This window comes from Drosophila pseudoobscura, chromosome X (assembly GCF_009870125.1).
Source record: "Drosophila pseudoobscura strain MV-25-SWS-2005 chromosome X, UCI_Dpse_MV25, whole genome shotgun sequence".
NCBI classification, from domain to species: Eukaryota; Metazoa; Arthropoda; class Insecta; order Diptera; family Drosophilidae; genus Drosophila; species Drosophila pseudoobscura.
Window position 1 is genome coordinate 46,301,099 of NC_046683.1, and position 22,080 is coordinate 46,323,178.

Below are 22,080 nucleotides of genomic sequence, written 5' to 3' on the forward strand. Positions count from 1 at the left end.
TCGACGAGTCACGACGGCGAGTACGGGGGTTAGAAACCACGTATCCGGCTGGCTAGACACCAAAGCCGATGCCAACGAAACTAGCGACTGCCGCCGCTGCTGCAGCGCATTAACCGGCAGATTGGGAGTCGGGGGCAGGCACAAAGCTCCAGCAGATGTGGCCAACTTGTAGGGGAGCTTTTTTTCCTTCATTTCCTTCAACTGGAAGGGCGACAAAGTCGCATATGTAATTGGACTGCGGCGGATGGGGTTGAGTGTGGGCTAAAAGCAGGGGGGAGCCAGAAGCAGAAGCAGAAGCAGATATGACTACGACTACGACTACGACGACCAGGGCGACATGCAAACAAACAAACAAAGGCAGACGTCGGGACAGGCCAGGACCGAACCCCGGACCAGACCAGACCAAGTGGGGACCAGGAGTCACATCAGAGCAGTGAAATTTGGAATGTTCTGGCCCCGGTTTGGCATAAATTTGAATTTTCAACATGGACAACCAAAGTGCTTCTGCTCGGCAATTGTTGGAGCATTTTGCATCACAATCTCATGGCCAATGTTCCTGCTCCTGCTGCTGCTCCTGCTTTAGCTTCTGCTTTAGTGTGGGTTCCTGGTCCTGGGTCCTAGTCCTGCTTCTGGTACGGCTGTTGTGGTTTTTGTGGCCATGCCTGGCTGGTGGTTGTTTGGTTTGGCCTTTCGCCTGCGCTTTTTTCCTGCACCAGATATGTGCTAAACTGATTTCTGCTTTCCGTATATGTACGTATTGGTCTCGTAATCTGAACTTTTGCATGTGCGAGACCCCAACGGGGCACGCCCACCATCCCACCAACCCCCCACACCCATGGTCAGCATGCCTGCCAACTAGAGTGAGTGTTTGTAAATGCCCCGAAAAACAGGCGCAATTACAATGTTGTTTGCCCTCTCGCTGCAAATGAGTTGGTCAACATGTTTGGCTTTTATTCTTCTTTTGCAACCCCGAATGTTGTGTTACTCGTACCAATTCTTTTCCACTGGAAACTCTTCAAATTTTAAAGCACACATCTGCAACTCCATTATATCCTTCTCTATACATACATATATTTATTTAGCTTCTTAAAGTATAATGCAAGCAAACAAAACTTTCAGCAAAGTGGTCTGATATATTGAATTGCTCTCATTTAATCTAATAAATGCTGAAATCGATACGATTATATCTTATCAAAATCTGTATTTAAGTTGAACAGCTGGTCAATCAATAGGTACTTTTCAAGTACCGCACAAAGCACATGTACTACGTTTTGTACTTCGTTTCTTTTCACTCTACTCATACATCAAACTCGTACTTATTGTACACTTCATGCCCCATTGATCCTTTGCATCTTGGCTCACAGCTGCGCCGTTCGGGCCTTGTAGTAAACATTCAGACGTTCCGCTTCACGCCATCCCGTCTCCACGGCCCCATGCACGGTGGAGTAGTAGTGCTTGTGGGAGGACTCTCCGGCGAACTGAAGGCGTGGCCGACCGCCGACATCCATCAGCGGAGCTTCCAGATCCCAGGCACCTGTACGCAGCTCGTCCGTGTAGGTGGAGCGGAAGGTGTAGCTACCGCGGAAGTTGGGATTCGCATGCCACTGGGTGCGCAGGAAGCGTTGTGGAGGAGCCACATCGAAGGGCAGGAACTTGCGGAAGAGCCAAAGCAAGCCCTGCAGAACCGTCTCCTCGGTGAGCGTCTCCATGTGGCGTGCATGGGCTCCAATAATCCATCCCTGCAAAATGCGGGGCTGGTGCGAGACGGGATAGAATCCAAAGACACTCTCCAGCCAAAACAGCTCCGAGCCGCGCAGCTCGTCCAGATCCTTCTTCAGCCAGAGGCAGTTGAAGCCGGGCCAGTCTTCGGGCAGGGGCGGGGCAGTGAACTCTAGGAAGAACTTATCAACCGTTCCCAGCTTGAGGCCGTCGATAGCCCGCACCTTTGCCGCGGGGAGGTTGGGCACAAAGAGATTTCTATGCTGCTCCTTCAGTACTCCCAGGGAGACGGTGCAGATGACGTGATCCGCTGTGTGAATCTCCCCATTCCAGCAACGGATCTTCAGCTCGTCGGCTCCCTCCCAGTTGATCTCGGCAATGCGCTTATTGAGCAGCACGTGTCCCTTGAGCACGCCCAGATCTTCTGGCTGAGCGTCCTGGGCTTTCATCAAAACTCTGAGGAACTGCTTGTAGCCCTTCTGCCGCCAGTTGAGCAACAGTTCGCCCTCACACAGCCAGTACTCCAGGTGTCCGCGCCCAGACACTTCGTACAGGTGATCAGCGGCTTCCACAGACGCCTCAAACTTGTGGAATACTTCGAGGAACTCCTCGGCGATGGTGCGGTCGATGGGCGGCAGCTTGGCCAGCTCCTTCCAGTACTTCATGTCCAGGTAGTCACCCAGGGAGCCGTCATAGCTCCCCAGATCCGTCTGTCTCTCCGGAATGGAGTTGAACGCGATTGTCTTCAGCGGTTCCGCGATCGCCTCGGGCAGCACTTCCCCGTTGGATCGCACGCACTTGAAGTTGTCGTAGTGGGGCTCCGTCGCCTCCAGCATATTCTGATCTTTAACCCGCTGGTACACCACGTTTCCCTGCTCGCCGTGACACCACTGGGCGCCCAGATCCACGACGTTGTCCGCGAATGGGATCGTATGGATGCGTCCGCCGATGCGGTCCTCCGCCTCGAGCAGCAGCACATTTCGGAACCCCTGCTCCAACAAGCGGGTGGCGGCCGCGATACCCGCCGATCCTGCCCCGACTATGATGATGCGGGCGGTCTGTTTGGTTTTGCTGAGCAGGCGAAGGGATGCGGCACTCATTTTGAGGGGGATATTGTTGTTGTTGGTTTTCCGGCAATCGACTCGCGGGCACACTTCTGCTTCGTCCAATGTTCGCGTCTTTAATAAACAACACAAAACACGCTTTGCGTTCGGCCGGCGACTAAATATAGTTTGCTCACTTTCACGCCCTGACGAATAGTTTCTCTCTCCCTTTCTCTTTCATGCTCTTTCTCTTTCAAGGTGTTTGTGTATAGGGTGCGGCATTTGCATAGAGACCTCGCACGAAACGCGAGTGGCTACAATAAAATTGCGATGGAATCAAACCAAGGGAGAAATTCAAAGAGAGCACGTGCTTAGCAATACCCTTCTGAATATAACTTGCACTAAGTCCAGCTGCTCTCCCCCTCTTTCTGCCGATCTTTCTTGCTCTATTAATTTAGCGCTATCTCTGCGGCGCTTTGGCTCTTTGGTGCTAGCGCTCTGCTTATTAGGCGCTCCGATAAGATTTTGATCGTTGCTGTTTCGTCGTGAATTCGTGCTAATTTCAGTGCAATAAAACCCGCCCGGCAATTTAAACTTGAGGGAGAACAATTGTGCTATCAGCAGTTTTTATCGGCCTGCAATATGAGCAGCAAAAACAAAAGCAGTCATGGCAGTGCGCTCAAACAAAGTAATAAGAGAGCGAGAGGTCTCTCTTAAATTATTCGAGCTCTTAAGCCGTTGGCCATGGTGAAATTACTGAAAGGTGGTGTCATCTGCTCTGGTGACGACAAGAGACAAGCGCTAGATAGAGATAGCCAACGTTTTACTTCTGCATGTTTGAAAGAAAACATACATACATATATATGAATGTATGTGGTGAAGACACCACTTAATAAGTAATTTCACCATGCATTGGCCCTGCGCTCCCTTACGCTTTGAAACAATGGTTTTTACGAGTTGTTGTATTGTGCCTTTCTGGAGTTCTAAAGTTTGTAATATTTCAATGCCTTTTTGTAGTATTTCACTATTATAATTTAAACAAATTTTTCAAACTATTTTAGAATCAATGATATCTATGATTAGCCTCCTAGAGCCTCCGTATTAATTATTTCCAGGGGAAAATATTACATCATGAATTGTGAAATTTTGATTTTTGCTGATTGGAATATCAATTGCTGACTGCACATTCGCATCCCTTTTCGGATATTTGTACGCTGTAAAGCTGCAATTTCCATGCAACAGTTCGCCAATCGACTATTATTGAAGTCAACTTCATTGCAACAAAATCCCGTTCAGAGCTTAGCAAATGCCAAACAAATGCTTCACTTTAGGCAAATGCCAAAACAATCGCACACAGATACACTGCCCCATCCACATACTCACACAATGGCGAATCGACTACGTAACGTATGCAACAAAATGTTCTGGTCTGGCTCCAGTACAAAAGCCACTGCCACTGCGGCAGTGGCAAGCCGAGCGAGCGCCTTTGATGAATGTATTCATAAAAATCCAATCATTGCAATTGCAGAGCAGAGCGCACTCGCAGCGAAAGCATTCGCATTCAAGATGAATACGCCGAAATAATGGGAAAACACAACAGACAGCTGGGTGCCGCCAACCACCTAACTGTGAATGCCCCACAGGGTCTGGGTGGCAGTCTTACCCAGCCATCCCATCCTGCCCCATGCCCTGTTTCCTTTCGCAGCCATCGCAGTCAACAAAAAAATTGCAGCAATAATTTTTTTCGTTTTTGCGGAAAACAAAAACACTCTTGTGCATAGAATGGGGAAATAACTAGAGTTGAGCTCAATGAAATTGAAGGAGACGGTTAGAGGATACCCACTGACGAAATTCGATCATAAATTTTGGTATATTCATACGCAAGTTATAGTTTGATTGTGACTGCAGAAAAGCTAAAAATGTATCTGAGTTTAGTTTTACAAGAAACCAAAACAAGTTGGACAGGCGCACACAATTTTGAGCGAAAAGTCACAGATTTCCAGCTGCCCTTCGACCTAATACACCCCATCTTTGTTGCTCTGCAAGGGGTATCTGTTATAACAAGAAAGGAGCGCTTACAGAACGTTTACAACAACGAAAGATGCGATTAAAATGACAAGTGAAAGCAATTTTCGAAAGCATCTGCTGCTAAAGCGATAGAGAGAAACATGGAAGGAAAGAGAATGGAAGGAGACACGTACAGAGTGAAAGGAGATGCCTGTCGAAGTATGGACACGACCGAATGATTGCCTCAAATGGAATGCGAATATGGCTGGCCAGAGTAATACGACAACGCTTATAGGGGCTTCTGCATCAAGTCAGGACACGACACCCAAGTCAAGTCCCAGCGGGAGTCCCGGCCTGCAGCACTAGCAGCAGGACCCGAATCGCACACTGAACCCCACCTTGAACCCAATCCCTCTCCCCGGTACTCACATTCTTGCTGCATTCACATTTCAGTATCCATTCGACGGCAATGAATTTATTCTCAATTTGTATCTGATGTGATTGCAGGAATTCCTGATCGATTGGTTCCAGGGCTACGGTATCCCATAACTGTGCACTTTGCTGCTCCGGCGTCCAGTCCACCCCGTTCTCGGGCTCCAGTGAATGCTCCTGCTCGTACTCATCCTCAACTACGTCGTCGTCGTTGTCGTCATCGTCCTCGTCCTTCTTCTTTTGCTTTTGTCTGGCCAGGACCCGCTGTTGTACGTAGTTAATTGGATCGACAGCATTTAAGGGACACAACAGCTCGACCTGAGACACCAAAAAACGGAAAAAGAACAAAGGAGTAGATCAAAAAAAGGATTCAAGATGTGAGTAAAAATCCCTGCCCAGAGGCCCGCTCCTCCTGCAAAAGGTTACTCTGGCAAGGAGGCGGAGAGCTGCTAAATTGTTTCTGGCTTCGACATCGAAGCAGCATTTGACTTTTAATTTTGCCGCCATTTGGCATTTTCTGTTGTTTTTGCAACTGCAGCTGCAAATTGACGTTTTAATGCAATTTGCTTTTTAATTAAAACTAAAAGGCAAAAGCCAATAAACTACACAAAAACAGAAACAAGAAGCTATCGTCCAATGGGAATAGCCGACAGTGGGATATCCTGTCAATTAGTTGTCCGAAATTAAATCCAGAGCGAGATAGAGGAAGAGAGAAGCTTAAATGGGCCATCTAAATGGAGAATACAAGTTTCTAAATTTGTGATGGTAACAAAATTTTTCCACAAAATTGATTGCTAATTGCCTCTGAGCTTTTAGTAAATGCCACTACAAATAAAAATAGTACAACACCAATAATAAATGTGGGCTATATATCGATATTTATTTATCTTTAAGTTTGACCGTAGCTGTCACCGTAAAAGTGTGACTAGTCGCTCGACTGTGCGTCCTATGATTCTCCGGCGGCACAAGTAATTAAAATAATCCGCTTCTAACCCTTAAATCGTGCTTAAATATTTACAGACAATTTAGAACGCATTCAACTGAAAATTTCGCAGCAAAGGAATCGGGCGCCTGCGTGGCGTTGTCACCGCAGTTCTATTTGTAATTTAGATATATCACCGACCCTCTCTGGATTCAGTTTATGGTGCGTATATACCTACATATTTCGCCAAGGGGTATCAACGCCATGAAATCTACCTGCACAAAGGCGACCTTAAATGGGATTGCATCGAAATTAGCGATAATTTAATTGAAACAGACAAATGGCAAACAACAAGCAAAGACGATGGGAATGAATGCAAATGCGGAAAAGTGCCCGGAGGTAAATGGAAATGCGGATAAAGGAGAAACCCGCTGAAAAGGGTGTCATCTCCTGATGCGCTTAGCTGCCGAAGGCGTCAGGTGCTCTGGCTTAATACTGAGTCTCTTTTAGCCCCGTTGATTTTTGTTGGCTGTTGGGGAAATCTTTTCTTTGCTTCAGTCACCTGTATCGTGGTGGACACCGACGGGGCACAGCACTTGAGTCCGCGATGGCAGCGTCCGCATAGCTTCGGTCGATAGAGCTTACGGGAGACGCACTCCCCCAAACGGATCCTAGCCGGCCCCAGGCGCTGTATGCTGCGGCACTCGTGGCCCTTCTGGAGGAGCAAGCAAGAAAATATGGGGATTAGAGGGGCAAGCCTTTAAGAGTGTTCCATTTGTCTGCAACTCACTCGTATCCTGTGGGCTGGCTCCTGGTGCTCTCTATTGTGATGATGATGGGTGTGGGAATGCGAGTTGGCATGGCCCTCCACATGGTGTTTCCTTCTCTTTGTTAATGAGTGGCTGCTACTCCTCCGCCTATTGTCCTCTTCAGCGGCAACAGAAGAACCAGCAGCAGTAGCCGCCTCGTTGTGGTCGCCGTCACACCTACGATTCTCGCAGAGCCGCAAATTGCTCAATTGATGGCAGCCCGCGTGGGGAGTGCTGGTCTGCCTGGTGGCCGTGCCCAGGCCACAGCCCCGGCTGCAGGCGGTCCAGTTGCCGCTGGTGGTGCTGTTGTGGCAGGTGGCGTAAACTGCAACGATTCGAGTGGAAAAGAGTTGCTAATGGTTATGCTTATGCTGATGCTGATGCTGCTGCTGCTACCATGATCGAGTGCCGCTGACTCATTAATCATGGCCACATGGCAGACACGAACGGACTAAGTATGATGCTTAGATCAGGGCAACGATCGCGGAATACCCTTGGGAAGGCACTCCTAATTGCTGTGAAACATTTGGCGAAGGCACTGCCTCTGATCCAAGGGCTCAACGTTCCCCTTCAAGGCCTCCATCTCCGCCAGGCCGTCCATGGACAAGGCCGTATACCCTATAGCTGCTGGCAGAAGCGCTTAATATCTTGTTTATTTATTGCATTCTGCGCGTTTAATTAACACTTAATCCTTGTGTAAGTAATTATGCTGCTGCCCTCCTTCTCTTCTGCTTCTGCCTCTGCTGCTCCCCCTACCAGGGGAGCCAGCTCTGTTGGTGGCCCCCGTCTGCTGATGGAATAATTCATCTTCATAAATATGCGCTGCACTTTGGACTGGAGCCCGGACCAAAGACGGGAGTGGAATCCGGACTGGAGCCTGGACTGTGGGGGCGACGCTTAAAAAGCATTAAGTTACGCCTCGAACACAGCACGGCACGCCCCTGAGCGCCATTAACTCGGACCAGCGGAGGAGGGGCGGACGGACAGTACAGTGGGACAGTGGGACAGAGGGATGCTGCCACAACCATAAACACACTTATAAAACAATAAGATGGCCGGCCGTGGAGGATGTGGACGGGACTTACCGTCAGCTGTTGGATTCTCACAGAGCCACATCTTGCAGCAGTGGCCGGGGACCTCGACGAGGCGCGGCGATCGGCAGGAAATGGTGTCCTCCGGCGCCGGCAGCTGCTCGTTGGGACAAAGCGTCGAGCAGGCGTGGCGGCCATTCTGCAATGCCACATTAAAATACATTAAATGTTGCCCATTCACTCTTATATATGTACTACGTTCCCGTTCCCGTTCTCGTACTAGTTGTCGTTGTTGAGGTTGCTGTTTATTTAGCTTTCGCCGGGCAAGGCAGGGCAGGGCGGGGGGCAGGGCAGCCGAAAATAAAGTCATAATGTAAAGAAAATATTGGCCAAAGGGAGCGGGCCAACAGAGACGGCGAACTTGGCAAGCAACTCGACTTGGCCAAGAAGTTTGTTTGTTTTGCCTTCGACCTCTACTCCCAGTCTCTCTGCCAATGGTTTTGCTGCTGTGTGCGTGTGTGTGTGTGCGTTCCCTGGTGGAAATTAACATTTTGTCCTCTCCGTGTGGGATCGTCCGCGTGCTTTATTTGTAATCCACTTCTTGCCCTCTGACCACGATGACGGTATTTTTTCCCACCTCCCCAACATCGTCACTAAATTGCATTTCATACATTGCCACGCCAGCGCATTCGTGTGTGGCTAGCATGCCACATGATAAAGTGCCGCCGCAGCCGGTAACAAGGTGCAAGGTGCTAACCAGACATGGACCAGGATATGGAGGTAGCCTCGCCTCGCCTCGCCCGGCCATAAAGCAATGTCAGGCATTTGGTCTTTCCATTGTTTGCATATGGATTTTTCTCCACTTAAATCTGTGTAACCGCCGACCTAAAGATAACATCTTAGAGATGCATACCTTTTTCCTTTTCCAAATATACCATACAGCATTGGAAAACATGAATTAATATCTCTAAGTCTCTCTTGATTAGATAGCATTCGATTATTACCACAAAATCTCGGGAATTCATACTAGATCAATCCCTATTGATTCCACTATGAACTACAGTGCACTACGCACAGAAATCGCTGCTCTGCGAGTAGGAGTACAAATTTTAAATGCTTCAAAAATACAGAAAATTAAAGCAGAATTAAATTTTAAAGAGACTTGAATAACTATTTGAATCTGGCAATATTTTGAGATAAGAATGCAACTACAACATTTGACTTCATCTGAGCCCTTCTATAATCCCTTCTATTACGGCTCACATCAACAAAAATCGACTACCGCACCAAATGCTATGCAGAGCAGTTCACACTTTATTTAAATTTTAATTAAAAATGCTGCCAGGCAAAAACCATTCAGATCTAAATGGACCGAGTGTTAGTGTTAATCCGACCAAAAAACATAAGAGTACGAAAAAAGGCTAACAGCCAAAAGGAAAGCGGGTCTAAACACAGGTTAAACAACAGCAGCGGGCGACTGAAACGGGAATCGTTTAATAAAACTGCAGTTGGCTTATGGCTGTAAATGTGGCCCTGGGCTGGGGCCATAGTCCTGGTGCGGGTTGTGGTTCTGGCCCCGGTCTGTGGTTGTCTGTGGCTGTCTGTGGTTTGTGGCCAACTCTAGTTGGGACGGCCATGGCCCTCCAGCCGTTGCCCGGAACGAGACTCACCTCGCAAACGCATTGGGTTTTACAATCCAATTTAAATGTGACTCCATGTGCGAATGTTGTGTTGCCAACACTGCAATTGGCTGCAGGCGACCAAGGAGGCCACAGATCGAAATCCGTACCGCAGATCCACATCCAAGACCATATCCAAATCGAGTCGCAGATGCCGACAGCAGTCGTTGAGGGGTTCCATTGTTGTCGCGTTCGCCAGAGGCCAAAAAATAGTTGCATGTGGGGGAAAAAGAGAAAAGTCAAATGAGCATAAAAACGTTAGCATAGTGGTAGTGGAAAACTGTCAGAGCGAAAGAATCAAATTGAATTGAAGCTGGCTGAGAGTCGAGTCTCTTTAAAGTGGCTCCGTCTGCTGATGATGGTACTTAGGACTAGAGGGAACTTCAGACGTTCAGACATTCCGACTCACAACCTTTGAGTCTCCCACAAACAGATCTCCTTGCTTATTATACATTTCATTTTGTTTAATTTCGCTCCATTTTGTTTGGTTTGATTTTTATTTCTTGCTACTAATTTATATCATAGGCAATACATGTGGTATGTGCAATGTCAATGAATGGGAACCCAATTAATGTCAGGGCTGTTCGTTATAAATTTTGCTGGAAACGCATATTTACGAGGCAAACAATAGAGCCACCATTCCATCCCATTTCGTGTCTCATCAAAATTGATATTGACAAATGTAGCTGCTTTATGGCATGCCATTAGGCCGCAAAAGTTTGCTTTTGCCCCGGCTCCGGCTACGGGGCTTCGCGGCTGGCTCCTTTGTCCCTGGTCTTTTGGCCTGGCCAAAAACTCGTATGTGTAGCCGCCAATCACAATTACTTGGGTCCTTGGTTGGGGCTTGGGGCTTGGGAAGGAGCCTGTGCAATCGCATTCCGGGAAGCTGTTACCTCATAGACAGTCAGCAGCATACAGGAGGGATCCACCCACTTGTGTTTGACTGTGTGACTGTGTGTCTGTGTGTGCCTGAGAATGGGTGCTGGGTACGTGCTCTGTACTTTTCCACTTTGAATTGATTTCACTGGCGACGTGACTCCGCTAGAGGCACACTGGAGGCGGAGGGGACGTGTGGGGGGAAGCCACAGTTGAAGACCCTCCTGCGCTTAGGCATCATCATTCATTTGGCATCAATGGTTAATGGGAAAATTGGCATTACCAGCGAGCTGATTGTAATGAATATGGGCACGTTGTCGCATATTTGTGACATTAGCAATTTGCCTTTATTATTGAAAAGTTGCCATCAAGCGAGCGTCGGACAATGCCGGAAATATCTACGTGCTACGGGCTGGCTCTGTGTGGCGTGGCACTGCATCTTTCATCTTTGTGGCGATACAGATAAGGTGGAATTGTGTCATTTTCGAAAGTGCAATCTTCTTAATGTACTTTGGCATAAGAAGACGCACACACAGCCACACAAAAAGCCGTCTGCATTGAACACCCGTACAAAGACAAGCACCCACACAGCCAGAGCCAGAGCCACATCCACCCACACCCACACCCACACACACGCATGCAGAAGAGAAGTGTGCAAAAAGCTTCTCTTGCAGACGCTGTCAATGGCTTACATGCACCTGTTTGGGTGTAGTGGGTGTAACAGAGTTCGTTACAAGCAATCGCTTACTTCTAACGAATCGGGCTGAGCAAAAACAAGGAACGCGACGAGATGAGACCCTAATACCGAAGCGGCCATACCCTGCCAAAAAAAAGCCGGTAAACAAGCTCAAGAAATATTTATTCTAAAATCAAGTAAACACTTTGGACATTGGGTCGAATCCGAAATCATTGTTCAAATAGGAGAGATGAAAATGTTATTAGCTTATTGTTGGTAGTATTTTGAACCTAAAATTTCCCATTTCATCTAATTTGAATCTGCCAATCAATGCTAGTACCTATATTACATCTCTAATGAAGCTGTCAATTTTCTCCAAACATTATCAATTCATGTTCAGAACAAAGGCTGCATTGCATTCTTAAGACCCCAACTGAGACAGAGAGAAAGAGGAAGAGGGAAAGGGATAGAGAGAGAGAGAGAAAATGTCAAAGGAAGCCGGAAGCGAATGCCGGAATGGGCGATGTGAGCACTTTTATATACCGTTCGCTGTCAACATTTAAGGCTCTCTCTTTCTCTTGCTCTGCCCCCAGCTGAAGCATACTTAGGTGCTCTATAGATGTCTACATGTACTCTCATACGAGTATCCCTATATATATCCCCAGCTAAAACCGATGTCATGCCTCATACATTTTCCTTCTTGCAATGAACTCCTTGCACGCTGTCTAGTGTCTACCCTTTCCGCTGTTTTGTTGGTGTGGCATATATTTTTTGTTGCGCCCAGTGTCCCTTTGTTGGGGTCATCCTCTGTTCGGGGTCACGTGTGCGCAGTTTATTTGTTTTATGCGGCCTCTGTGTGTTTCTCCTGGCCCTTTGTCTGCTCCTCCCCCTCTCAGTTCTGCTGTAGTGTTTGTTTTACTTAGAGTTTTAGATTTACTTAAGTCGTTGATGACCATGACCAAATAAAGTTTCATTTTGTGCAAAGATTTACAACACTCGAGCGTGTGCGACAAGTTTTGAGTGGCCCCTGTCCAATGTCCCCATGCCCCATGCTACAAGCCCCATGGCCCATGCTCTATGCCCCATGTTTCATGTTCCACATATCCCTGAATATCAGGCAAAAGAAGTCCAAGTTCCCCAAAAGTTCGGCTCCATGCTGCGTATGCGCAATTTTTGTGGCTCAAGTGTTTGCTTGGGACATGATGTGATTGAGTGCTGAAAACTGTTCCCAATTCTACTTCAAAAACTAAAATCTGCACTAAAGATTGTGTCTGCCCCCCAGAGCCACTTGCCTAAGATTGCCTCAGGAAATTGGAAAAGATTAACAACTTGACTGGGGGGCCAAAGAGCCTGCTGACGAAGCGAAGCCTTTAAGACCCCAGCTGAAATTTAACATATTGTATGTATTTTCAGTGTGCCATACAGGATAAAAAGTTTTGTGAAACTCATAACATGATTTGTGTCAAATGAGAAAAGAGAGGCCAAGGCAGTTTAAAAATTACTTTCCTCAAATGAATAGAGAAAGGATTACTCATTTGAAATCAGCGGGAACGGAAAGGGGAACGGGGCCATCAATAGGCTGATGTAATTTCTAAATATATATAATCTAATTTCATGGAATTTTGTAAAAGTAAAACTTTTCCTTTCAAAGATTTGTGTCATTCTCTGACCCCTGGCCCTGGGTATGGGCACTGGCACTGCATACGATATCCACAGAGTAATCTTTGCAGCTCACTCGGACCCAACTACTGGGATTCTTTGGGAGATGCTCTTCATTTCTACACGTATTCGTAAATATGTTTCGGCCAAGTTCACAGCGCCTCGGCATCATTCGTGTTCCGATAACTTTCCGCTTTCGGGGGCGAAAAGTTACGGACTGCGTGCCGGGGTCTAGGATTGCCGGGAAATAAAGAACAAGTTCTACAGTTTAAATAAACTTGTTCCGTATTGCCCGGACAATGCATCACAGGAGAGTTGTGTGTGTGTGTGTGTGTGTGTGTGTGTAGATCTAGATGCCATAGAACATACAGCAAACGTGTGGAGCATTGATATGGGCCCTGGGCACATCCACACGGGTGGACGACTACGTGCGAGGCCCTGGGGCTTGGCTCAGACTCAGCTCTGGTAAACTTTTATTTCGGTCGTGGCCATACACAAACTGTATTGGCATTTGACTCAAAACTTTTGACTTGAATGGGGACACGAATGAGGTACGAGTATGACCAGGGCCACTCTTTCATCCAACAAATATATATGTATATCTGTATATATGCATCAAAAATGTCTAGTATTTGTTGTAACGCCCTCGAATCGCAAAAGTTTGTGGCACAGTTCGGACTCCCGCTGCTGTTTAATTTTGAACAGCTTTATACGACAACGAAATAGGTATAGCACGGTGGCACGTTGGCACGCTGGCACGCTGGCATGGTGGCACGGTGGCAGGGAGGCAGGATAAGTGCCACACATGTCGAAGAGAATTGAACACATACATATACCCCTACATATAACAAAAGCAAAAAGAATCGAACATAAAACCATTAAAATCACTTTACTCGTTAGTTAGGGGCTTGGGTGAGTGTCTCCTGGGCGCTGGGATATCTGCTAAGCCAGGATCTGGATACGAGTACTATATACGTAGGTGGACAGCGAATGGCCGGAAACAGGTCCCAAACTTCGGCCAAAGCATGAGCGGAATTGAAAATAAATAGTACATTTCCTCGCTGCAAGTTTTAATGAAATTTTTGACCCAGCGATTGTGTCCGGCTCTTTTGTATTGCCTTTGCCCGCTGATACCCTGTAGGGGGTCTGTAAAAATTGGGTTTTCTATCTGACAATAAATTTGTGAGGCACAGAAGGCTATTCGTTCTTGAGTCAACTAATTGGAGTTGTGAAAATATCTGTTCAGTTTCTCATAATCCATTTCTTAAGTCTTGTAGGAGTTACGGGAAAGCCGTCTTTTATTTCCTCTGCCCACTAGAGGCTTGAATGAGATTTCCATTAAAGCTTAAGTTTGATTTTCGTGTTTCTTGAGAAAATACCTAGTTATTTAGTCAAAAAAATCTGCTGAGGAGTAGGATAGTCATGGCTAACAGAGATCCCCCTGTTCTAATCTGATATTTGTGATCTATTTTAAAACCAGAGATTTTTAACTTATGTTTCTAGAGATACTTTTACAGCTACTCGCATGAAGTGAAATTCTGCGGATAAAATTCCAGGGTATTTTCCAAGTTCTCATCGCCATTCGGTTAAAACAGACGTCTATGGCATGAATATTTATTCGGCCTAGACGACCAGTAAATGAGAAACAAGATTTAAATGGATGGCCTGGCAAAATGGGAAAAATGTTCTGCCATTGCTTTATTCAGTTTTGCTGGTTGTTGCACTTTAAAAAGTAATTTTTTGGTTCCCCATTGAAGTGCCAGGCATTGGATGGTGATGGTGAATGGTGATGATGTTGGCCTGTTCGACAGGCCTTTGATTAATGAAGCACAAACTTAATGTAATTCTGAAATTTCCATTTCCCAAATCGATGGTAAACACCCATTGAGTGTTTGCCTTGCGTCGTTCGTAATGCAATTGAATTTCTAAGATGGAAGAAAATCATAAGAAACTTACCCGGATTCGGATGTCGGGGCAACTGTTCCACGCGGCGAATGAGGGGGGGGGGGCGGTGGATAATTAAGAAAATAGCATTAAGGGCATTCATAAAAATGTTCATGGCTGGTGTGCTTCGTTTTTGTTCAAACTCACTTTGATGGCCTTAAAGCCCAGACTCAGGCTCGCCTCGACTCCGGCAACGAGACCATTGCCAAATATCCCTAGCAATGGCAGCAGTATCAGCATTTTCTGTAAAATATATACACATACATTATATATATTTAGAAAAAAAAGAGAGAGTGAGAGAGGGAGAGAGAGAAAGAGAGAGAGAGAGGGATACAAATTTGATGCCATCTATTAAAAAAAGAGGTCCTAGCAGTCGCAGTCGACTTTATTAAGGTCAATTCAATGTCTGGCTCGGTTTTTGGTTACGGCTAATGGTTACGGCAACGGCTATGGCTATGTCCATGGTTACGTTTGCCCCTTGTCCGCCCACCCACACACCCCCCCACTGTCCCGTGCTTTGCATTTTAGTTTGGGTTTTTCCTTTCAATTTTCTAGAGGTTTTCACGCCTGCACCTGAAAGCCATAGCGGCACCTTTAATATTTGAGCGAATTATACTTGAAAAAAGTTTTTCGCTTCAAACTTTTTGTAGCCAAATACTAGATAGAAACATTTCCAAACTGCTTGTACTCTTCATTCCGTTGGGGTTTGTGGAGCAGAATACTTATACTGATTTTCAAACTAATCATCAGCTGTAAAGTACTCTTCAAATGCATTAACTCTCTTCTCCTCAAGGGTATTTTCTAGTCGTTCCTTTCATATTTCTGCCTTTATAGCTTGTGTTTTTGGTTTTTTTTTTTTTACAAGGCAAGGTTGAATGAAAGAAAAAAAAATAATCATATAATTGCCGAAACAAACTTCTTTGAATGGCCAGCGACCTGACCTTGACTAAGTTTCGCTGTGGAAATGTTGCCGAAAGTGAATACATGAATAAACATGAATAATTCGGTTGGCTTTAGAATTTACGAATATAATTTATAAAAGAAAATTTAAAGCACAAATCTAATAAATGACTGGGACTTATGTACATTTTTTAAATGCGGAAATTTAGAAGAAACTTAGAAAATGTTTTAAATATTACCATACATATGCAAGTTCTATGGAGATAAATGGAGCGAACGTACGAGTGGCATTAACAAATTATTGGTATACCAACGAATTTTTCCATCACATGATAGCATAGGATGATAGGATATTCCTATTGATTTATTTTATATTTGATTAACAACATTTCTGAAATGAAAAGCACATTTATGCATTTTGTGGCCGGTCCGAAAAAGAAACTAAGATTCAAAAAGTTGCTTTAAAGCCACGCATTCCATTCCTCACTTGCACACAATTGAAAGCAATAAATTGAACAATTTCTGGACGAATGATTATGCTAATTGATGGCTCAACAAACAAATAAAGGCTGGCAGATGCTCCAGGGATACTCCAAACTGCAATTGAATCCACTGAGCACATTAAACTGCCGCTTCCTGCACTCATCGCCAGGACGACAGGACGCCAGGATGCCTGGATGCCTGCCTGCCTCCCTGGGGCTTAAGAACTCCCCAATGTCATCAGCATTTTCACACTTTTTCGAATGGAAAGTGTGGTATGGGTTTCCTGCTGGTTGCGTGGGTTCCTGTTCTTTGGCAATTCTTTTTCAATAATGAGAAAATGAGTTCTGATATATTTATGTGTGCCTTGGTGCATCTTCTACGCCTGGGAGTGGTAATTATTTTACATGAATGTGTCTGAAAGAAGAAGAGGACTTTGTATGCAATCAATTTACGCGCTTTTTAATGGCTAAGAACACGCATACGCCGTATTGCCCTGCCCGTTTCCTCCGCCGTCGCCGCCGTGCCATGAGTACGAGTATATTTCATTTTTACACACACAAAAGGCACAAAATCTCATTAAAAAATATTTTCCCTCCATGCGTGAGCATTTTAAAAAGGTATTTAATTAAAGTTTAATAACAACAACAACAACAACAACAAGAAACAATAAGCGGACCGGCTACAAAGTGCAGAAATGAGGATATTAAAAGCAAAAGCGATCCAGGGAACGGGACTGGGAGTGGGACTGGGAATGCGGCTTAATGCGAAAGATTTCAATTAACGCCATGGACCTGGTGTGGTACTAAGTGGATAAACAGAACGAGGACACCGAGTGGGAGTGGACGTCTCTACTGGAGTCTGCAGAAGGAAGCTGTTAACGGATGAGTGGCCATCATTCAAACACCCACCACACATGTCCCAAAGGCGACTCAGGCGAGGCACGGGCAGGGGCAGGGCAGAGGCACTGCATCACTGGTCCGGCTGTGAATGCGCACCATTGATGCAGTGCCTCTGTGAATGCATTGAATGCTGCTTCATTAAGGTGCAGCTCTAAGGAGCAGCCCCAGTCCTTGTTGTAATTATCGTAATTACAATGAACGATGATGATGGAGACGGAGATGGTTATGGAGATGAAAATGGCAATGGGGCAGAGCAGACAACAATATTGTGGAATCACAGGACTCACCAGGTCCAACATCACTATTGACACTCGTCAACATGGAACATGAAAAATGGGATCCCTCCCTTGTGGAACTGAAAGGTTTTCTTTTAATGGATAAAAAGGCTACCACCTCCATCACCATCACCAACACCAACACAAACACCATCTCCATCTCCATCATTTTGATCTGTTAATTGCGAAAAGAAAGCAAACTGGAAATGTGGGGCAGCATATTCTGCCACATGTTGCTCGCATTGAATGCAAAAGTGCAGGGGAAAAACTGACATCCTCATCCTCTGGCCCGTTCATTTATCCAGGCATCCATCCTGCTGTTGTCTGTTTTGTGTTTATAATTATGATGAAGGGGGGAAGAGAGCACCCAGCATCCTTCAGAAAACTATGGGAACCCAAGCCCATTCAGACCGCTAGCCGGAGGCGTACAAGGCAAAAATTGTGTATGTCACTTCGGAAATGAGCAAAGCACGAGGAAAACTAGGAGGAAAAACCCAGTGAACGCTGAAACCGTTTAAAAATCTACCCAGAAAGCAGAGGATGATTATTTCAAAACAAAGAAGAACAGAGCGAAGAACAACAGGATGGGACAGATTGGGTCGGGGTCGGAGCAAATAGAATAATAACTCTAGGGAGCTATATCATTAAGTTTAATGAATAGATAACATTAAAAAAAAAAAGACTGGAACTTGCACGGGAGAATCTTTACTGCTCCTTAAAATCAGGGCAAAACTTTTACAAAGTTGTAAAAAGCTGACTACAAGGGGAGGCTGCGCTGACAGGCTTTTATGACCTTTTTAAATGGCTCTTTATCCATAAATTGATTAATGATAGGCCAGCCAGTGGTTAGGCCTTCCCTCCCTCTTCCACTCCCTCTCCCTCTCCTAAATGTAAGCCCCTAAAGCGGCTTGAAGCCCATGTTTGTCCCTTTGAATATGTTTGCATTGCTTTGCTTAGCTTTGCCTTGGTTCGGTTCGGGGAAAATGAAATTAATGATATTGTTAAGCCGTTTTAAATGAGCCAACAAATTAATCTTGTTTAATTTTTGAATGTAACCATAATGGGGAACAGCATTAGCATCTGATGGCTGGGAATCGACCTGGTTTATGCTCTTGTAAATCAGTGGATATCCCCATTCCTAGAGGGGAAAAGCTGATTGTTTGACTGCTCATCATTCATGAACCTGAAGTGCGAGTACCAGTGAGTGTGCCAGTGAGTTAGTATATTGCAACGTTGTCTTATTATTCAAGGCACACACAACGATGAGGATGATAATGAGGTTGAGTGGAAGCAACGACCGCTGTCAGCAATGACAACCCAAACATTGGATCCATAACGATGATGATCATGATGATGCTCATGATGAGGATGAGAATGTTGTTGCCGCTTCTCTCTGCTCTGGCTGATAACAACGCGTGACAACAATGCTGACACATCGAAAGATTGTCATTCCATCAATTATTCAGGAACACGCAAATCATCAGCAAAACGCTCAGCAATCCGAGAGTCATACAGACCCCACTGCAAACGGATCAGAAACCAGGCAGCGTCAACATGCAACACGGAGGGGAAACGGCAGGAATGGGGGGGCAGGGCAGGAAGTACAAATATTAAGTGATACAATTTGTATTTGGGAGACATTCTAGCCGCAGGCAGGCTTTTTCTCGATTCACAATCGAGTCGAATCGAATCGAACAACACTGAAGGCGAAGGCTTTGGGAAAAACAGAAGATGAAAACATAGGAATCATTGGCATGAATATCTGAGTGTTTTTATTTATGACTGCGTGTCAATATACTGTAGGACGAGACTGTGTGTGGGTGTGGGTGTGAGGGTCTAAGCCTGCTCTATGGCCTCCACTACAACAGAAATCAATCAATTCTGGCCTGAAAACCAGAGTACCAACACAGCCCAGAAGTGCTGACTAACGGGAGGGACTGAGGCTCAGAAATATAAGGACGCTGGTGGATATAGAGAGTGTTCATGGGGCTATAAATCGAAGCCTGACATGGTTAAGTGTAGGTGCTTAACAAAGGCTTAAGGCGACTATGGGATGGGAGCACAGACTGGCAAAGAGGAACCAGGTATTTGGACACCTTCTCCACCTACAAGAGACAGAAGAGATACCAATCATAATCAATCTAAAGGTAGGGAATAAAAAGCGAACTGAACTTCATTCCACTCCAGTCCTGGCTGGAAGCCTTTCCACAATCAACTCTTTTATCTTCCAGCGGAATCACTTTGCGTAGCGTAAATTTCATTTTGGAACCTAATTGAAATTCATTTGGGCGAAATCAAATTAAGTCAAAAGTATATCCTGTCGCCAGAGGTACGTGTCTGTGTCCGTGTCCGTGTCCGTGTCCTTTGCACAAAGAAACAAAGTCTGGCGCAAAGTGATTCATTCATAACAATAACTTTTGGGAAAGCCAAGACGCTGACGCTGAGAGTGTCCCAGGGGACATATTCTCATACAAACTTGAGCGCTCACACTCGCAAAGAGAGATTCATATACACGTACATATATACGTATATTCTGTGAACGTGTCCTGTCCAATAAATATCAACAGTGTGCTTTATATGTATGTATATTTTGGTACTTTTTCCGGGCTACGGTTGAACCCTCATCTCATCAGGGAATGGGTGTGAGGGTGAAGTAAAAAAGGAAAAACTCAATTATAAAATATCAGAAAATCGCAAACAAATAAATTAAGGGTACAAATCTGGCTAAGGACTGCGGCGAACTGTGGCTCAAATCGAAATGAAATGAAATAGTGACACAGGCGCTGCCATAAAACCAAAGGCAAATACAAAGCGACCGGAGCCAAGCCGCACAAAAGGAAAAAGGTTAAACCAAATATTTATCCAGCAGCCAGCCCTAGGATGGGGATGGATGTGGATGGATGAGGATGGATGGGGGGGGATTTGAGGATACGAAGAGTGGGAAAGTGTCGTCTGTATGTAATTACCATGGACTTGCCATGGACTGCAAGTACAGCTGTGCCTAAGTACATAGATGGTGGAACAGGAGCACACACACACATCTACTCGTATGCATGTCTAAACATGTGAGTGCATGTCTGTGTTTGAGCGTACGTGGCTTTATGCTTAAATAAACATTTGTCCGGGTCGTCTCCGGGTCTCTGTCTCTGTCTCCATCTCCGGGTCTTCGTCTACGTCTACGTCTTTGCTGTGTGGCTGCTGGTTTACATAGCACCCAGCGGCAGTCAGAGCCAGTTTGCCCCGGTCAAAGCCAAATCGTTGATTGCATAAGTTGATGGCCAACACATGTCCAAGATATATAGTGTCGATATAGTGTACCACTACACTACCCTCCTCAGTCCTCCCTCCCCCTCCCTGTCCCTGTCCCTGTCCCTGTCCCGCACATGCACATGTAGGCACACCCTCGAGTTACTCACGTGTGGTTGGCGTTCACTTCTAATGATGTCTGTGCAGGTTGCATTGGCTGCTCCTGCCCCCTGTTTCTGCTCCTACCCCAAGGCTGCCTCTCGAGTGACCTGCAAAATGGGAAAAAAAGACGAGGAAATTTCTGTATTACCACACTTTTCAGCCCGGGTGCCACTGATTGCTTTATTGAGATAGGGATCTTCTAAATATATGTATCTACGGGTCGGAGTGGGTGCAAAGGAACAGCTGTAGACAAATTGATTTGAAGAACTATTTAGTTGGACGGTGGGGACGGGGAAGGGGAACGGGAAGGAGGTTTAGTGTGCAGATTTTAATTGCTTTTTGGGTTGGATTTGTTGTCCGTAAATCAATCAATCAATCGATGGAGTTGCTATACTATATGCCAGGATATTGGAAGCACGGAAGCATTTGATAATTTTGCCAGGACATAAAGCAGACACTGCAGATTCAAAATCGATGAAACATTTTTATATTAAATTGTTTACCCCTCGCTCGTTTCTCTTCTCATATTTGCTCATTGTCATTTCTTTGTCACAAGGTGTTTGTTATCGTTTGTTATATTGCTTGTTATGTAATGTAATTTATACACACGCACACACACGCACAAAATCACACACACACAGAGAGAGAGTCGAATACAATGTCATAAACGCCAAGGACACAAAGGCAATTCCGCATGGCATTACAGGCAGACAAAACAAACGACGGAACAGGAGAAAGAGACGGACTAAAAGCCAAAAAGTACGCGTTTGGCATAAATGATAAGCTGGTAACGCAGCAGGACAGCCAGAGCAGTGGATGGAGCGAGGGAGGAGTGGGGTGGGGTGGTGTTCCGGCCTGATTCCGGCCTGGGGTTTGGGCTTGGTTTTGGCTTCGGTTTTGCCTTGGCCATGGCCCAGACATGCGAACAGGGTCTGTGTGGGGGTCTGTGTCTGCGTTTGTTCCTGCCTGCTTGACTTTTGAATACTTAACAGGATAATGAAATGTCAAAAGTGCGCAGGCGGCCAAGGAAAAGCGTATCCAGCTGTCCTGCTGTCCTACTGTCCTGTCGTGTTCTGTCCTTTTTCTGGCCCCACCACCTCTCTCATCCTGCTGCGTCTTGTCCCGTTCCATCCCGTCGCATATTGATATTCCTCTGGCTGTTGCGGAGTTTTATCGTGTTGTCCATGGCCTGGCCCAAGTGAACGTCACGGCGTGCCGCGCGCATTAAATCATAAAGAAAATGAAGGGACTCTAGCTGTTGGATAACCAACAGGGTATATTTTTCTTCTTTTAATTCGATGGAATTTCGAATACTCTT

At 45.7% G+C, this 22,080-nt stretch overlaps 2 protein-coding genes across 5 annotated transcripts in view; both read right to left on the reverse strand.

Annotated features, from left to right (window-relative positions):
* Ccn (cellular communication network factor protein Ccn) overlaps window positions 1-22,080 on the reverse strand; it is a 46,608-nt gene that overhangs the window by 4,265 nt on the left and 20,263 nt on the right. For 2 of the 3 annotated variants that reach the window (XM_033381499.1, XM_002134855.3), the window contains 8 exons: window positions 20,771-20,869; window positions 14,945-15,040; window positions 14,810-14,831; window positions 9,634-9,713; window positions 8,018-8,162; window positions 6,914-7,257; window positions 6,686-6,838; window positions 5,199-5,519 (listed from right to left, as the gene is read on the reverse strand). In XM_033381499.1, coding sequence (XP_033237390.1) covers window positions 5,199-5,519; window positions 6,686-6,838; window positions 6,914-7,257; window positions 8,018-8,162; window positions 9,634-9,713; window positions 14,810-14,831; window positions 14,945-15,037 — 1,158 coding nt within the window. In that variant the 5' untranslated portion in view covers window positions 15,038-15,040; window positions 20,771-20,869. The remainder of the gene's footprint in view (window positions 1-5,198; window positions 5,520-6,685; window positions 6,839-6,913; window positions 7,258-8,017; window positions 8,163-9,633; window positions 9,714-14,809; window positions 14,832-14,944; window positions 15,041-20,770; window positions 20,870-22,080) is intronic. The other variant, XM_033381500.1, reaches the window with a different exon arrangement.
* Window positions 1,043-3,804, reverse strand: LOC4813251 (spermine oxidase-like). Of its 2 annotated transcripts, none has more exons than XM_033381501.1 (2): window positions 3,695-3,804; window positions 1,043-3,397 (listed from the first exon to the last, which is right to left on the reverse strand). In XM_033381501.1, the coding sequence occupies exon 2, from the start codon at window positions 2,817-2,819 to the stop codon at window positions 1,359-1,361; it is 1,461 nt and encodes a 486-aa protein (XP_033237392.1). In that variant the 5' UTR covers window positions 2,820-3,397; window positions 3,695-3,804; the 3' UTR covers window positions 1,043-1,358. The 2 variants fall into 2 exon arrangements, with proteins under 2 accessions (XP_033237392.1, XP_001353446.2); XM_001353410.4 differs by having other exon boundaries at window positions 1,043-3,076; window positions 3,144-3,803.

Bases quoted from the DNA above. Each gene is read 5' to 3' on its own strand.
- LOC4813251 (XM_033381501.1), bottom strand. From the start codon at position 2,819: ATGAGTGCCGCATCCCTTCGCCTGCTCAGCAAAACCAAACAGACCGCC.